The 12,778-nt window shown below is 34.8% G+C and overlaps 1 protein-coding gene across 11 annotated transcripts in view; it reads left to right on the top strand.

The window, feature by feature from the left end:
* The window catches only part of itfg1 (integrin alpha FG-GAP repeat containing 1), a 250,996-nt gene that overhangs the window by 126,772 nt on the left and 111,446 nt on the right, over positions 1-12,778 (top strand). For 10 of the 11 annotated variants that reach the window (XR_015496042.1, XR_015496043.1, XR_015496044.1 and 7 more), the window contains exon 10: positions 10,719-10,891. Coding sequence is in view for 1 of the 11 variants with exons in the window: in XM_087261654.1 (XP_087117780.1) it covers positions 10,719-10,891 (173 nt within the window). In the remaining 10 variants the exon portion in view is untranslated. Of the gene's footprint in view, positions 1-10,718; positions 12,021-12,778 lie in introns of all 11 variants that reach the window. The other variant, XR_015496049.1, reaches the window with a different exon arrangement.

Genomic DNA, 12,778 nt, shown 5'->3' with positions numbered 1-12,778 from the left:
TCCCTCTCTGTGTGACCCTACCAGCCTCCTCCATTCCTCTGTCAACATCAGAGTCGAGGGATGCCACCACATGTAGCGTAATGATGTGTACTAGACTCTTTGCGAAATGGTACAGGTCGACACTGCCATGCCGGTTGTTTTGCTGCCAACAGTCGTCATTGGCCAACAGCTAATGCCGCCAGCACCTATTCTCCACGGCAGCTGCTTTGGGGTATTTTTAAACTTTGGAAGGATGTTTTCAATGTAGATCAAACCTGCTCATTTTTATGCTTACTGTGTCTGTGCCAAGTTTGGCACATACAAGCAGCTTTTTCTTTTATCGCAAAGCAGGACATTTCTCATCTGATGCTCAGTACCTTTATTGGCTCAATCATCAAGACTTTTATGTTGTTTTTTCTCTTGCGTTTCCTTTTAAAGGCCTGTTCATACTAAATTTAGTGTGATAAACATCTTCAGTGAATGGCTATTAATGTGTCTGTTTAAACAGACACAAGCTGTTACATGAACCTTACTCTCACAAATACACTATATTGCTGTGTGACACAGAATAGAAGAGGAAGAATTGGAAAGCAGCTCAGTGGTCTCTGTACTTTTTGTGTTTGGTCTGATGAACACTGTAGCGAATACTCAAATCCGAGCAGATAAATGATGTTTGACTTCCTTTCTTTTTCAAGACAAACGATGTGTGAAACGGAAAGTTGCTAGAGCTTTGTGTTGTCAAGGTATTTTTGTATAAGCACCAACTACTTTCAGACAATGAATTTACATTTTCATTCAACTTGTCATGGTCGTAAGCTCTAAAAGTTCTAAAAACTGGGCTGTCGTGTGTGTTTAAGGACACATTATAAATACATTGGTTGGAATGAGAACATTTAAATAGGTAAGTGATAACAGCAGTGTTTTTATTTTTTATCTCTTTTTAAATAAGACCAGCCATTTTGATGTTTGAGGGGCAAAACAAAATAGTTGAAAAAAAAAAGTGTTTTTTAATTTTATTTTATTTTCACACAGGCAAGGACGTTCCAGAATTTTTCCAGAAAAGACCATTTACACATGCAGTCCAAAATACCACAAAATTCTGACATTATTTACCAGATTGGTTTCACTTTTATTTAAAGCTTTAGTGTTTATGCAGCTGATTTTGTCCCACAGATATCTAAAGGAAGAAGCACAAACTGCAGCTAAGGGTGCTTTCACACCTGTGAATCAATTAATTTGTTCCAAAACAGGGATTCAAATTGTTACATTGTTGCTCTTTGCTATCTGTTGCGGTTCGCTTTTACACGGCAAAGTTTCTAAACAGACCAAAAGAGCAAAAACAAGTCAGGTGTGAGTAAACTCTCCTCACATTGGTCAGAGTTTCATGGTTTATTTTGCAGAGTCTCGCTCTGCTGTCGGGGGGGTGGTGGTTTGGTGGTGTTTGACAGGGTGGGCGCAACGTGGCTGAAGAGCGAGGAGGGATGATAAGGGTGCGCAACATATGAAGACCGGGAAGGAGACGCGTGATTACCGGGTGATTATCAGTTGTTTGCGGGCATCCGGGAGTCTGTGAATTTGCGAGAGACTCTCGGAACTTTCGGGAGACTTGGGATGTCTGGAATGACCTCCCGCCTTACTCATAATTCTCTCTTCATATAGCCGTATGCCTATTACATATCCATAAAACACTGTGATTTAGCTGGGCTCGGATCGTATCGCTTTCTCACTACAATCAATCCACTCAAAAGTTTGTTTCAATTAAGCTGAGACCACCTCATTCAGGCGATCTCGGAGCGTTTGTTTTGTTGCGGATCTGAGCGTGATGGCTGGATTCACATATGCCAAACGAACAGCGCTAACTGGGCAAGCGAGACGGGGACCGAAACAAAAATCTATATGTAAAAGCACCCTAAATGTTTCGACGACAGTACAAATTTGGATGAATAAGTATTATGAACAACTTTGATAAAAACATAAGGACCGACACTTTTGCATGTCGAGATGTACACAATATGTGCATGTGCTGGTGCTCACTGGAGCTTTTTCACGTGCACACACGCGTCACACAGCTGAAGCAGAGCTTGAAGATAAACTAACAGCGGTTTATCATAAGCATTTTATTGATCATTTTTTTACACAGTGACATTAGGAACGAGCATAGAAACATTATCTGACTAACAGCTAGAAGCTAAATGTGTTTGGAAAAAATATCAAAGGCTTTTATTTTCCTAAACAATATGGATGTGAATATATCTGATTGTTCTGATTGGTAAAAGTTGACGTCTCACATCACGCTCTTTCCAGTAATGTTTCTTCTCGGTTCACACATAGCAGCATTCTCTGAAATTATCAGTAATGTTACAACTTCTCTTTCCAGAAAATTGTCGGGATGAATTTACCAGTATTTTCAAAAAGGGCCTGTTCACACATGATCCCTTGTTGGTAGTTTTACAGAAAGGTCTGGATGTGTGAAAGGGGCTAATGACTATATTAAACATACTTGTCGAAGTTTAAAGATTCACTGTCTTACAGTGCAGATGTGAGAATATTAAGTGAATTTAGTAAAAGGTAATCTTGAAAGTTTAGCCAAATTTATAAAATTCTTTCACAATGCATTTAATGCCTCCATGCTTAATCTTATTCCTGATATTCTAAAAATAGTTCTGGTTAGGTTGTTTACATTCATGCATACTACTGCTGGGCTTAATATTTATAGTAAATATGTTATTAATTCTATTAATATTTCTATGAATTCTAACAATTCTTATATCATGCTTTTTGACTGTTAACACAGAAATGCTAGATTTAACTATCTATTTATTTAAACACTAACAGTAATTCCAGCATTCTTGTTTTGATGGACCATCTCTTTGTTTGACAGTCATAAGCCCTTAGATAATCGTCACTTAAATTAAAAAAAAAGTCTTGATGAGAAGCAACATCTTTACAACCCCAAAGCACAATTATTATTATTATTATCAGTAGTTTCACAACTGTCTTTGTATTATTGCGTTTTCTAGCTATATTTCTCATAGACCTTAGTTCGTCTTGTCTGATGTTTTTGACCTCTTGGTGTGAACACGTAAAAAACGGGCCAGATTGTCATGCAAAACATCAGTGTTGTTGTAAACTGGCTGTAAGTTGTGCGGGGTTTGTAAACACTCATGTTTGGAATACTAATATTCTTGACCATGAATCAGTTATCAGCTAGAAAGACTTGAGTAGACCTATTGTGTGTTCACCACAATGCCAGCCCACAGCCTTGCGATTTTCATCTACCCTCCCTAATAAATCAATAAGACTTAGCATTAACCGGCAGTCAGCACTGATATAAGTCAATTTACAAAAGCAGACACGGAGTGATGGAAGCCGATTGTGGATGGCCACAAGGGCAATGACTGTTTGCATAATCATTACAGTGCTGAATGAAAAGAGTCTTCAATTGAGGAGAATTCTGCTGGGTGTTAAGGATGTTTTGTGTGACTGACTTCTTTAGGGAGAGAGAGATGGTTTTGTTTTTGTATGCGGAGCTTTACTGTACTTGCAGAACTCAAACACACTGAACAAAACTGAATGTGTGCATTCATTTATATAGAGGCCCAACACGTACCAGCACCTACACCCACTCAAATGTCTTTAATTAGAATCATTTGCTTTATTTGAATTGGTTCTTCAGGATAATGACCATAGCTTGGAGTTGGTTTACCAAGCATGTTCAATTGAAATCCCTGTCAGTGTTTCCACTTAGTTATGATGAGCCAACAGCAAGTGTGCCCATAAGCTGTCATAACATTTCATAACCTGTTTTAACAGCCTATCAGTCAGAACTGCTTACTTAGGACTTACTTAGGCAGTGGGTGCTGAGGTCTGGCTCAGCAGTCCTTTAGGACGGAAGCAGAAGCACTCCAAGAGCTTGAGAGACTATAAAACATTCATTAACTGAGTGAAAGAAATACATAAAGAGAGGAAATACAAAAAGAGAGAGAAAAGGCAAGTTAATGTGTGTCAGGAAATGTATGTGTGCGGTTTATATCTACATTGTCACTCATACAGATCAATAAACTGTTATCAACTGGTTTATAACCTGCCTATCATGTTGAAATTGGGTGCTTATTTCTAATTATAAAATGCACATTCTACATGATCTAATTCTACATCCCTAGTCCAACCCAAGATATAAACCCAAAAACTACCTTAATAACTGTTAATAAGCACTAAATTGGGTGTTTATTGAGCTAAAAGTTGTAGTATACTGTAAATAGTATGTATAAATAGTTGTAGGTTTTGAATAGCAAGAATTCCACAAAAAGTGTTATCGAGCTGATTTATAGTCAAACCTTCACTCATATCGGAGTGTTTGTAAGTTTTAAATCTATATATTCTATGACACATCTGCATTAGTTGTAAAATAATGACAATATTCTTGAGATTTAACCAACAAATCACATGTTGTGATATTGTGTGACTCACAGTCCACAATCACTACATATGAACTGCTGTATTTGTTGGATAAACCGTAGAATTTGTTAATGGATTTACATTTGATTCAGTGACACCTTTTTTTATATATATAAATATATATATATAACAATCTGAGTAGTAAGTTGCTGTGTGACTCAATTTAAGGTCTGAGACGAGACACAATTTTTACACAGTAAAATAAATGAAATATATGTCTGGAGAAATAGTCTGCAAGTTCATTTTTAAATGTTTAAACAAATCACTTTGCACTGAATATCACTTCAGTTATACTTTTTGAGTATTGTTTATCATTCAATGCAATGCAGGTTTATTTATATGGCACACAGATCACCTACTGTAGTTAACCATTGACTTAAACCCTTCTCTAAATTCAACCAATAGTGTTTTCTAGAGTAAATGGAGGAAAAAAGTGCATTCTAACCCTATGGTTTTGCTTTGATATTACATAGCTTTTATCTGTGTTTTGGAACCGTGCTTTACTCGAATCTGAGCAATCTGCATCATACAATACCATACAAAGTGAGCTAATGCAATGTAATGTGTGTACTTATATACTGCGATGGATGAGGGGATGTGGCCCGATTGAGCTCAGCGACATGATGGCACACAGTGATTGTGGTGTTTGTGTGTGTGTGGTGTGAATAAAGTAAATTAAAAAAACTTCACACCCTGATCATGTATTCAAGAGTACTCTTGTGTGCAATAGATTTTGTTTTTGCATTGAGTTGTGTTACAGTAGTGTACATAAGGTATCTTCTATAGATTTATACTCTTCATATGAAACTCACAAATCTAAATGCCCAATCCTCTGCAGAGATCTAAGAAGATCCGTTACTGTAAAGTTTCTAAATATATACATTGGCAATTATGAAACAAAGAACCTTCTCACAAATTGAGCATTATGTTTTCAATTGTTTTGCTGTAGTGTGTAATTATGTGTATAGTGTTTACATTTTTGAAAGCTTCGAGCTGCTCCTTTGGTGTGAAGGTTTCAGTTTTAAAGCGAGAAGGTGTGGTTGTGTTTATATAGCTTTAGAAAAGGATGTTGTGTTTAGACATTGGGGAACGTGGAGGAAACGTTTGTGAAATGTGTTTTAGCATTTGAGAAAAACTGTAATAAACCAATTAAAATAATTAAGAAAAGATGATTTTCAAAAAATCTAAACTGCAAAGCATATAAAACGAGAATACCTACATTGCAGTGCAGTCATTCAGACACTTCACAATGCTATTGCAGTAAATAGTTTTTAGTGATTTCAGTTACTTTCTCTTTATTTAACTGAAGAACGTTTTGTCTCATCCAGCTGTTAATTTCATCAGTGCATTGAAGAATGAGTCAGGTGGCCTGTGTTCATTAGCTGATAAGACTAGGGAAATCTGTGTGTCATCTGCATAACTGTGATAGGCAGCGTGGTTCCTTATTATAGATTGGTTCCTTCTCATTATATTTAGTTCCTTCTCATGATGACCTCAGCTGGCCATCTTCTCTCCTGTGTGATTTTATATGAGACTCTTCAGACAATTCATACTGAATTGTGTGTTTCTGGTTGAAGCTGTGTGTCTGCATTGTCTTTCTATTGCAAAACATTAAGATGTTCTGAAAAATGTTGGGTGAGAAAATAGCCATAAACATAAATATAAGAGCAAAATGACTATGGAATCAATGGTTTATCCCCCCCCAACATTATTTCTTTGTGTTCAACAGAAGAAGATAAGCTCAAACAGATTTGGATGAAGTGAAGGATGAGTAAATGATAACAAAATTTTATTTTACTTGAAAGATTTGTTTTATTTTATTTTGCATTATAATATGTCATATTTTGGTTTTATTTGGTCTCCTGGCTGATATGCGTGCAAGGTCAAAAAACACTTTCATTGTCTTATAATATGCATTTATTTTTACCTACAATAAATATCTCAACAACTCCCATATGATTTGTTCAGCCATTAATTTATTCCCAAACCCTCTTTTGTATGTGCTAATCTGCTGTGATTGGTCCGATGACCCAGTCTGTTGTGATAGGTTGACGCGTCAGGTTTTCAATGTGATTTTGGATGCAACATGTGAATAGCCCACACAGAGAGAGAGAGAGACAGTACAAGCATAGATCTATAATAGATAAGTGATTACAAGGCGCATGGAGCATTTACAAGTTACAACACGCAATTAAACACATATTATGCATACTACACAAAATAAGGCTACAATTTTAATTACACTTGCAAAGACGAAACTGCTCCATATGAACTGTAACAGTTACTGACAAAGTAACTGTTAAAGTCTGACAAAGCAAACAGCCGGCAGATCCCTCGTTGCAGCATAGATTATTGTATAAAAAATCAGAGAAATGACAGGAACAAGCACAGCACTAGCTTGATTATACAGTGGTATTGTTGTAAAAAATAACCTCAGTTAAATCTCCATCTGTCAGTTGTCGTCATTTTCGCGTAATAATTAGTCTTGTAATCACCCGTGCTCTGCTGTCTGAAAAGAAAGGTGCGTTCATGTTTTACCGGATCCAGCAGTTTATATTTGTTCAGTTATCATATCATATGTGTTCAGGCAAAAAAATGCAAACCTAAGATCCGACTTCGAGTCAACTATTTCATTAAAGAACCAATAGTTTTAAACATGATTCACTTATAAATTTAATCCACAGCTGGATGTTTTCATTTACTTAGTGCTCTGTTACACAGTGCATGGAAGCTCATTTTAAAAAATTATAATACGGGCTCAATTTTTAATAAATTAGTGCAACCAAAATTAAAGTGGTCTCTCAACACTTGTGTTTCTGATTATTTCAATGTCCCTTACTGTATCACTTATGTTTAATTCAGTTGCAATTAGCTATTAATACTGGCTATTAATCGCCTGTTAATACTGCTTTTATTAATCTTGCATGCTTTATAATTTCTCACGTCTTCTTTTATTTTTAGCTAAAAAAGCAGTCTGAACTGCTTTCCAACCACAGTTCAACTGCAATAGTCCCCGATAACCTGTCAAACACTTAGCGGGAAATGTGCCGCAATATAAACAAACATTGCAGGACTCTCATATTTGCTCATAATGAGGCGACTAGGCCAACAGCGCACACCATGACTCACAAGCTTGATTTCTATTTTCCTTTTCAGCTCTGAACAGATCAGTTAGTTTGTGTTTTGCAGATATTAGCGATGTTGTTATTTTGTGCAAATGCAGAAATGCACAAATACACCCTCTCTTTTTTTCTCTTTGCCTCGTTGTCTCCAGCATTGCTTATTCCCATTGTGTACTGGAGAAAACCTTATAAGCAGCCATTACAGAACGCTCTGCCAGCATTCTCTCTTCAGCACTCCATCTTGGTGTCCATCTCCCCTCCCCACATTTCTCTAGCCATCTCTCTCTCTCTGCCTTCCTCCTGTCTCTGTATCCCCTTGGATGCAAACATGCAGAGATGCACCTGGCTTTCTGTTTTACATTCATGAGTGAGCGAGGCCTGTAGCATCTGCGTTTTTGCCTCCCCCACACGCACGTGCAAATGACTGAACCCAGAGAGCGAGAGGACCAGAATGCTGCGTTCTGCCTGGTGTGCTCTTTTTTTTTTTTTTCCTGTGACTATGTTCAGTTCACAAATTGATTTTTCTTTTCCCCACATGACTTATTAAGTATGGCTCATACCAGACACTGGTTTAAAGACAGACCTAAAGTGGCTGCTAGTGTACAGCACATCCAGGATCTAAAATGAACACTTGTCAAGCGCCAAACACAAGTCAAAATTGGCATTGGTGTGTATTTGAAGTAGTTCTACTCATTAGTTGGTTGGTAAATTTTTTAGATTATTTCGTACAAAGCTTGAGAATGTTTATTGTGATTTTTCTAATTGCCAAGATGGTGTTGAAATAATATAAATATTATGTGATGCATAACAAGATATTTTGACATGAATGATGTGATAACAGTGTTTTCAGTGGTTCAGCTTGCAGTAACTAATCCGCACAGATTTATTCTCTGTGAGTTCAAAAACAAACAAACAAACAAAAAAATCCGTAAAAAAACAAGAAATGTACTGTCAGCTTATTACACAGACTCTTTATCGTAAATTAAAAACAGAAAATTTCCATTAATTGATAGTGTTTCCCCATAAAAAAACTAAACATTTTATATTAATTTAAGTATATATATATAAACAGTTTTTTCTGTGTTTTTAAGGGTATAGCAACAGTAAAAAAAAATTTAAAAAGTGGAAATTATATTTAACATGCATTTGCTTTCAATTTCAAAAGAGATCATTTTCTAAAAGTTTTGTAGTTTAATGTTCGTATAAAATTAAAATTGCCTTTTTTTTGTTCACATTTGTATTATTAGGGTGAATAATTAATCTTTTGAAGATAATGCACTGAAAAAAAAGTTTGTTTTGCTAATCTTTAATGAAAGTCTGGCCATTTGCTTCTGTTTTTGGAGTGGCGGTCCTTCTGTTGACATCAACCTGAGAGCTTCCATAGCAGCTGCTTAAAAATACTCTCTCCAACTGTTAGTTTGCTTAAAGGGTATGATGTGCTATAGAAGTTCATCAACATACTGAAATAAATGAAATTTGTAAAGTAATGGGTAAAAATTTTAATTTAACTCCTTATTCCTATTATTATCGTTATTACTATTATTATGATCTAAATGACAATATTACTGTTGTTTTAAATATTATTAAATACTTCAAAGTTTACTACGGTTAATAACATTTCTTTATCGGTTAGGTTTTTTCCTTTTTTTCTTTTTTGGTCACACTCCACAATTAGGTTTTATTAGTTAATGCAAATGAATTTACTAACATGAATCAAGAATGAACAAAAATTTTCTAAAGTATTGTTAAAATCCAAATGTTGTGCTTGTTAACATTAGAAAATGCACTGTGAATTAGCAAAATGTAACAATGAGCAGCTGTTTTCTTCATTAGCTAATGTTAACAAAGATTAGTAAATACTCTAATACTCTGGCCAAACTTTTTTTATGAAGAGCCAGAAACCAAACTTAATCAAGGCTAGTGGGCCAAAGGTAAATATAGTTGCCATGGGTAATTTCCTAATTTATTTAATAATATTTAAAAATGCCTAGAAAACATTGCTTTATATTAACTAATACAGTAATGTTTTTTTTTTTTTACTTTTTATAATGAACTTATTACAATAAAAACAAAACAATCAGTAGCACTTTATGTTGATTGTCCATTTAAGTGTTAGTAGACTGTCTGCTTAATATCTGCTGATACTGCTCCTTCAACAGACATTTAACTGACTATAAGAAACTTTACAAGTACATGTCAGCGTACGCTAACCCCAACCTAACAGCCTAACTTAAATTCAACAATCGGACCATCAAAATAAAGTGTGACCAAACAATCCCATTTATAACAGTATTACACTAGTTTTTGGCTTGATTTGCTCACTGATATCTTCTGCATAGTCCCCTATACGTCGAATGACAGATTTAATAAAATCCAACTCATTTACAGCATTTTGATTGAAGCATTTAATTTCAGTTTGCTTTTATTGTAGCTCAGCAATAAAACAAAAGAGGTTACTTAAAAAAAAAAGGTTACACCAAATTAGAAATGATACAAAGCGTATACAAGATCTGTAAGTCTCTTTCTGTATGAGAGAATATGCAAGATATATATGTATTTTCTTCTGAAAACTCAAAAAAAAAAAAACTCAAAAAAAAAAAAAAAAGAAATGACGATCTCTGTGATAAAAGCATTCGCCCCAACCCTCTCCGTTATTCTAACTCTCCTCTCAGATGGGATTGTGGGACAATTTAAAGGTTACAGTGGGCCAACTACTTTGGGTATCACTGCTCTAACAGATACATAGTCATGTTAGTAAATATATTAATAAGCCTTAACTAATGGAACCTTACTTTAGTTTTTCCTTTTTTATTAAGTTTCATTAAGTTCTTTACTTTGTTGGTTGATTTGTAAACGACTATTAGCTGGTGTAACAATTTTTTTTATTTAGACCCTGTTTACACATGAAATAAAGGTACAAAGCTGTCACCGCTGCAGTAACATAAAATGGTGCATATCTCTACTTAAACGTTCCATTTTAGCTTCTCAAGTTAGTATTGGTACCAAAAATGTAACATTAAAGGAGAATTTTTATGGATCTGTAATTATTTATGTTTATTTTGGAAGAATGGAAGGTTCATTTATTTGTGATGTTTTTAATGCATCTCTCAGGAAAGTATTTGTCCACTCATGTGTCTGCATAATCTTCTTTATTTCCAGTGGGTGCCTGTGTTGATGGACTTCAAGAGGAAGGATTCTGTGTGGGGTTTTGTGCCCGCTCCAGAAAAGCCCACTTCGGAAGAACTGCAAATTCCCATCACCCTGCACCTCGGAGACTACAACCTTGATGGCTTTCCTGATGCCCTTGTGATCCTCCGTAACACCAGCGCCAGGTAAGCCATCAGTGCTGGGTAGAGTAGACACAATCTGTACTCAAGTGTGCATAATGTTGTTTACTTGTGTGATTCATTTCTTCAGCAGGAGCAAATGTAACAATACAAATGATATTTTGAGGAAGAAGAAAAAAGCACCCAGTGCGTTTACTAGTCTGATAATGTACTGTATCTATAATCTATAATAATAATACTGTATCTGAGCTATAGTAATGATGATTTGGGTGGGGTGGGGGAGTATATGAATGTAATATTATGAAACTATTTACAAATTTTGTAACCCAAACTCAACACAAGAGCCAGGAGTGGTGTTTTGTAACCGCACACTGTTTTACTATTATAGATCGTAAACGTTTTTTCAGAGGATGCTATATTTACACATAATCTTGAGATGAATGCAAAACAGTCAATGGTTTGCAAAATAAATTAACAGAAGACCTGTTTTCAAAGCAGCCAGTTTACCCAAGGAAATCTTTTGAGACTAATTTATAGTTAAAACTCGAATCCTCAGTCTGTGTCATTTATATGCAGATATCTTTTATTAATATTGAATGTTAAAGAAAGCAACTGTTTTGAGGGTCTATATGACAGTGTATTATGGATATGTAATGGCATATACAGTTGAAGTCAGAATTATTAGCCCCCCTGAATTATTAGACCACTTGTTTATTTTTTTCCAATTTCTGTTTAACAGAGAGAAGATTTTCTCAACACATTTCTAATCATAATAGTTTTAATAACTCATCTCTAATAATGGATTTATTTTATCTTTGCCATGATGACAGTAAATATTTGACTAGATATTTTTCAAGACACTTCTAAACAGCTTAAAGTGACATTTAAAGGCTTAACTAGTTTAATTAGGTTAACTAGGCAGGTTAGGGTAATTAGGAAAGTTATTGTATAACAATGGTTTGTTCTGTAGACTATAGAAAAAAAATATAGCTTAAAGGGGCTAATAATTTTGTCCTTAAAATGGTGTTTACAAAATTATAAACTGATTTTACTCTAGCCTAAATAAAACAAACAAGACTTTCTCCAGAAGAAAAAAAATATTATCAGACATACTGAGAAAATGTCCTTGCTCTGTTAAACATCATTTGGGAATTATTTAAAAAAGAAGAAAAAAGTTCGAAGGGGGCTAATAATTTTGACTTCAACTGCATATGGCTATATGAATGACAATTATAAGTTGGGCGGGAAGTCTCTTTCTTCAAATGTGCGTTTCATGTTGAATAAAAAAGTGAAAGCATGCTGAACTATTAATGAGAGCTGTTTATCCTTGAAATTTGACCGAACTGCAGTCTTGGATTACATGTTTTTTTTTTTTTGTATGTGAAGCCTATAATGCATAATTCTTATCAGAATTCTTAAATTCTTAACAGCTATGTACGAGAAAGACTTACCTCTGATTCATGTTTGGTGACAATGTCTCTAGGTGTCAAAATTAAAGCACAGCTTTTTACTTATAATGTCTTATTGCTCATCATCATAAATTAAATAAGGACGATTGACAGCTGGACAGGACTCTAAAAAATAAACCCTGAAACTCAAAAAAATTATAATAAATTTTAATATGTTACATTATATTACATTAAATAATATAAATTTTAATAAGTTACATTAAAGGTATAGTTAACCCAAACATGTCTATTTGCTAATCATACCTTTAAGACTTTCTTTTTTTAACCGTAATCTTTCTCTTAACCTGATATTACAAAGAATGTTGGAAACTGGTAGCTTTTGACATCCATACAAAGAAATAAATTCTATGGAGGACAAATCATTGCTGGTTTTTAACATTTTTTAAAATAGGAGAATTAGTGAATATCTTATTTTGGGGTGAATTGTCTCTTAAACAGTGATTAAATGGCAGAGTGCAGCCTT

The sequence above is a fragment of the Danio rerio genome, chromosome 7, assembly GCF_052040795.2.
Source record: "Danio rerio strain M-AB ecotype USA chromosome 7, GRCz13ab, whole genome shotgun sequence".
Lineage (NCBI taxonomy): Eukaryota > Metazoa > Chordata > Actinopteri > Cypriniformes > Danionidae > Danio > Danio rerio.
The sequence above is the reverse complement of the archived record's forward strand: the minus strand, read 5'-3'. Positions and strand labels throughout refer to the sequence as shown.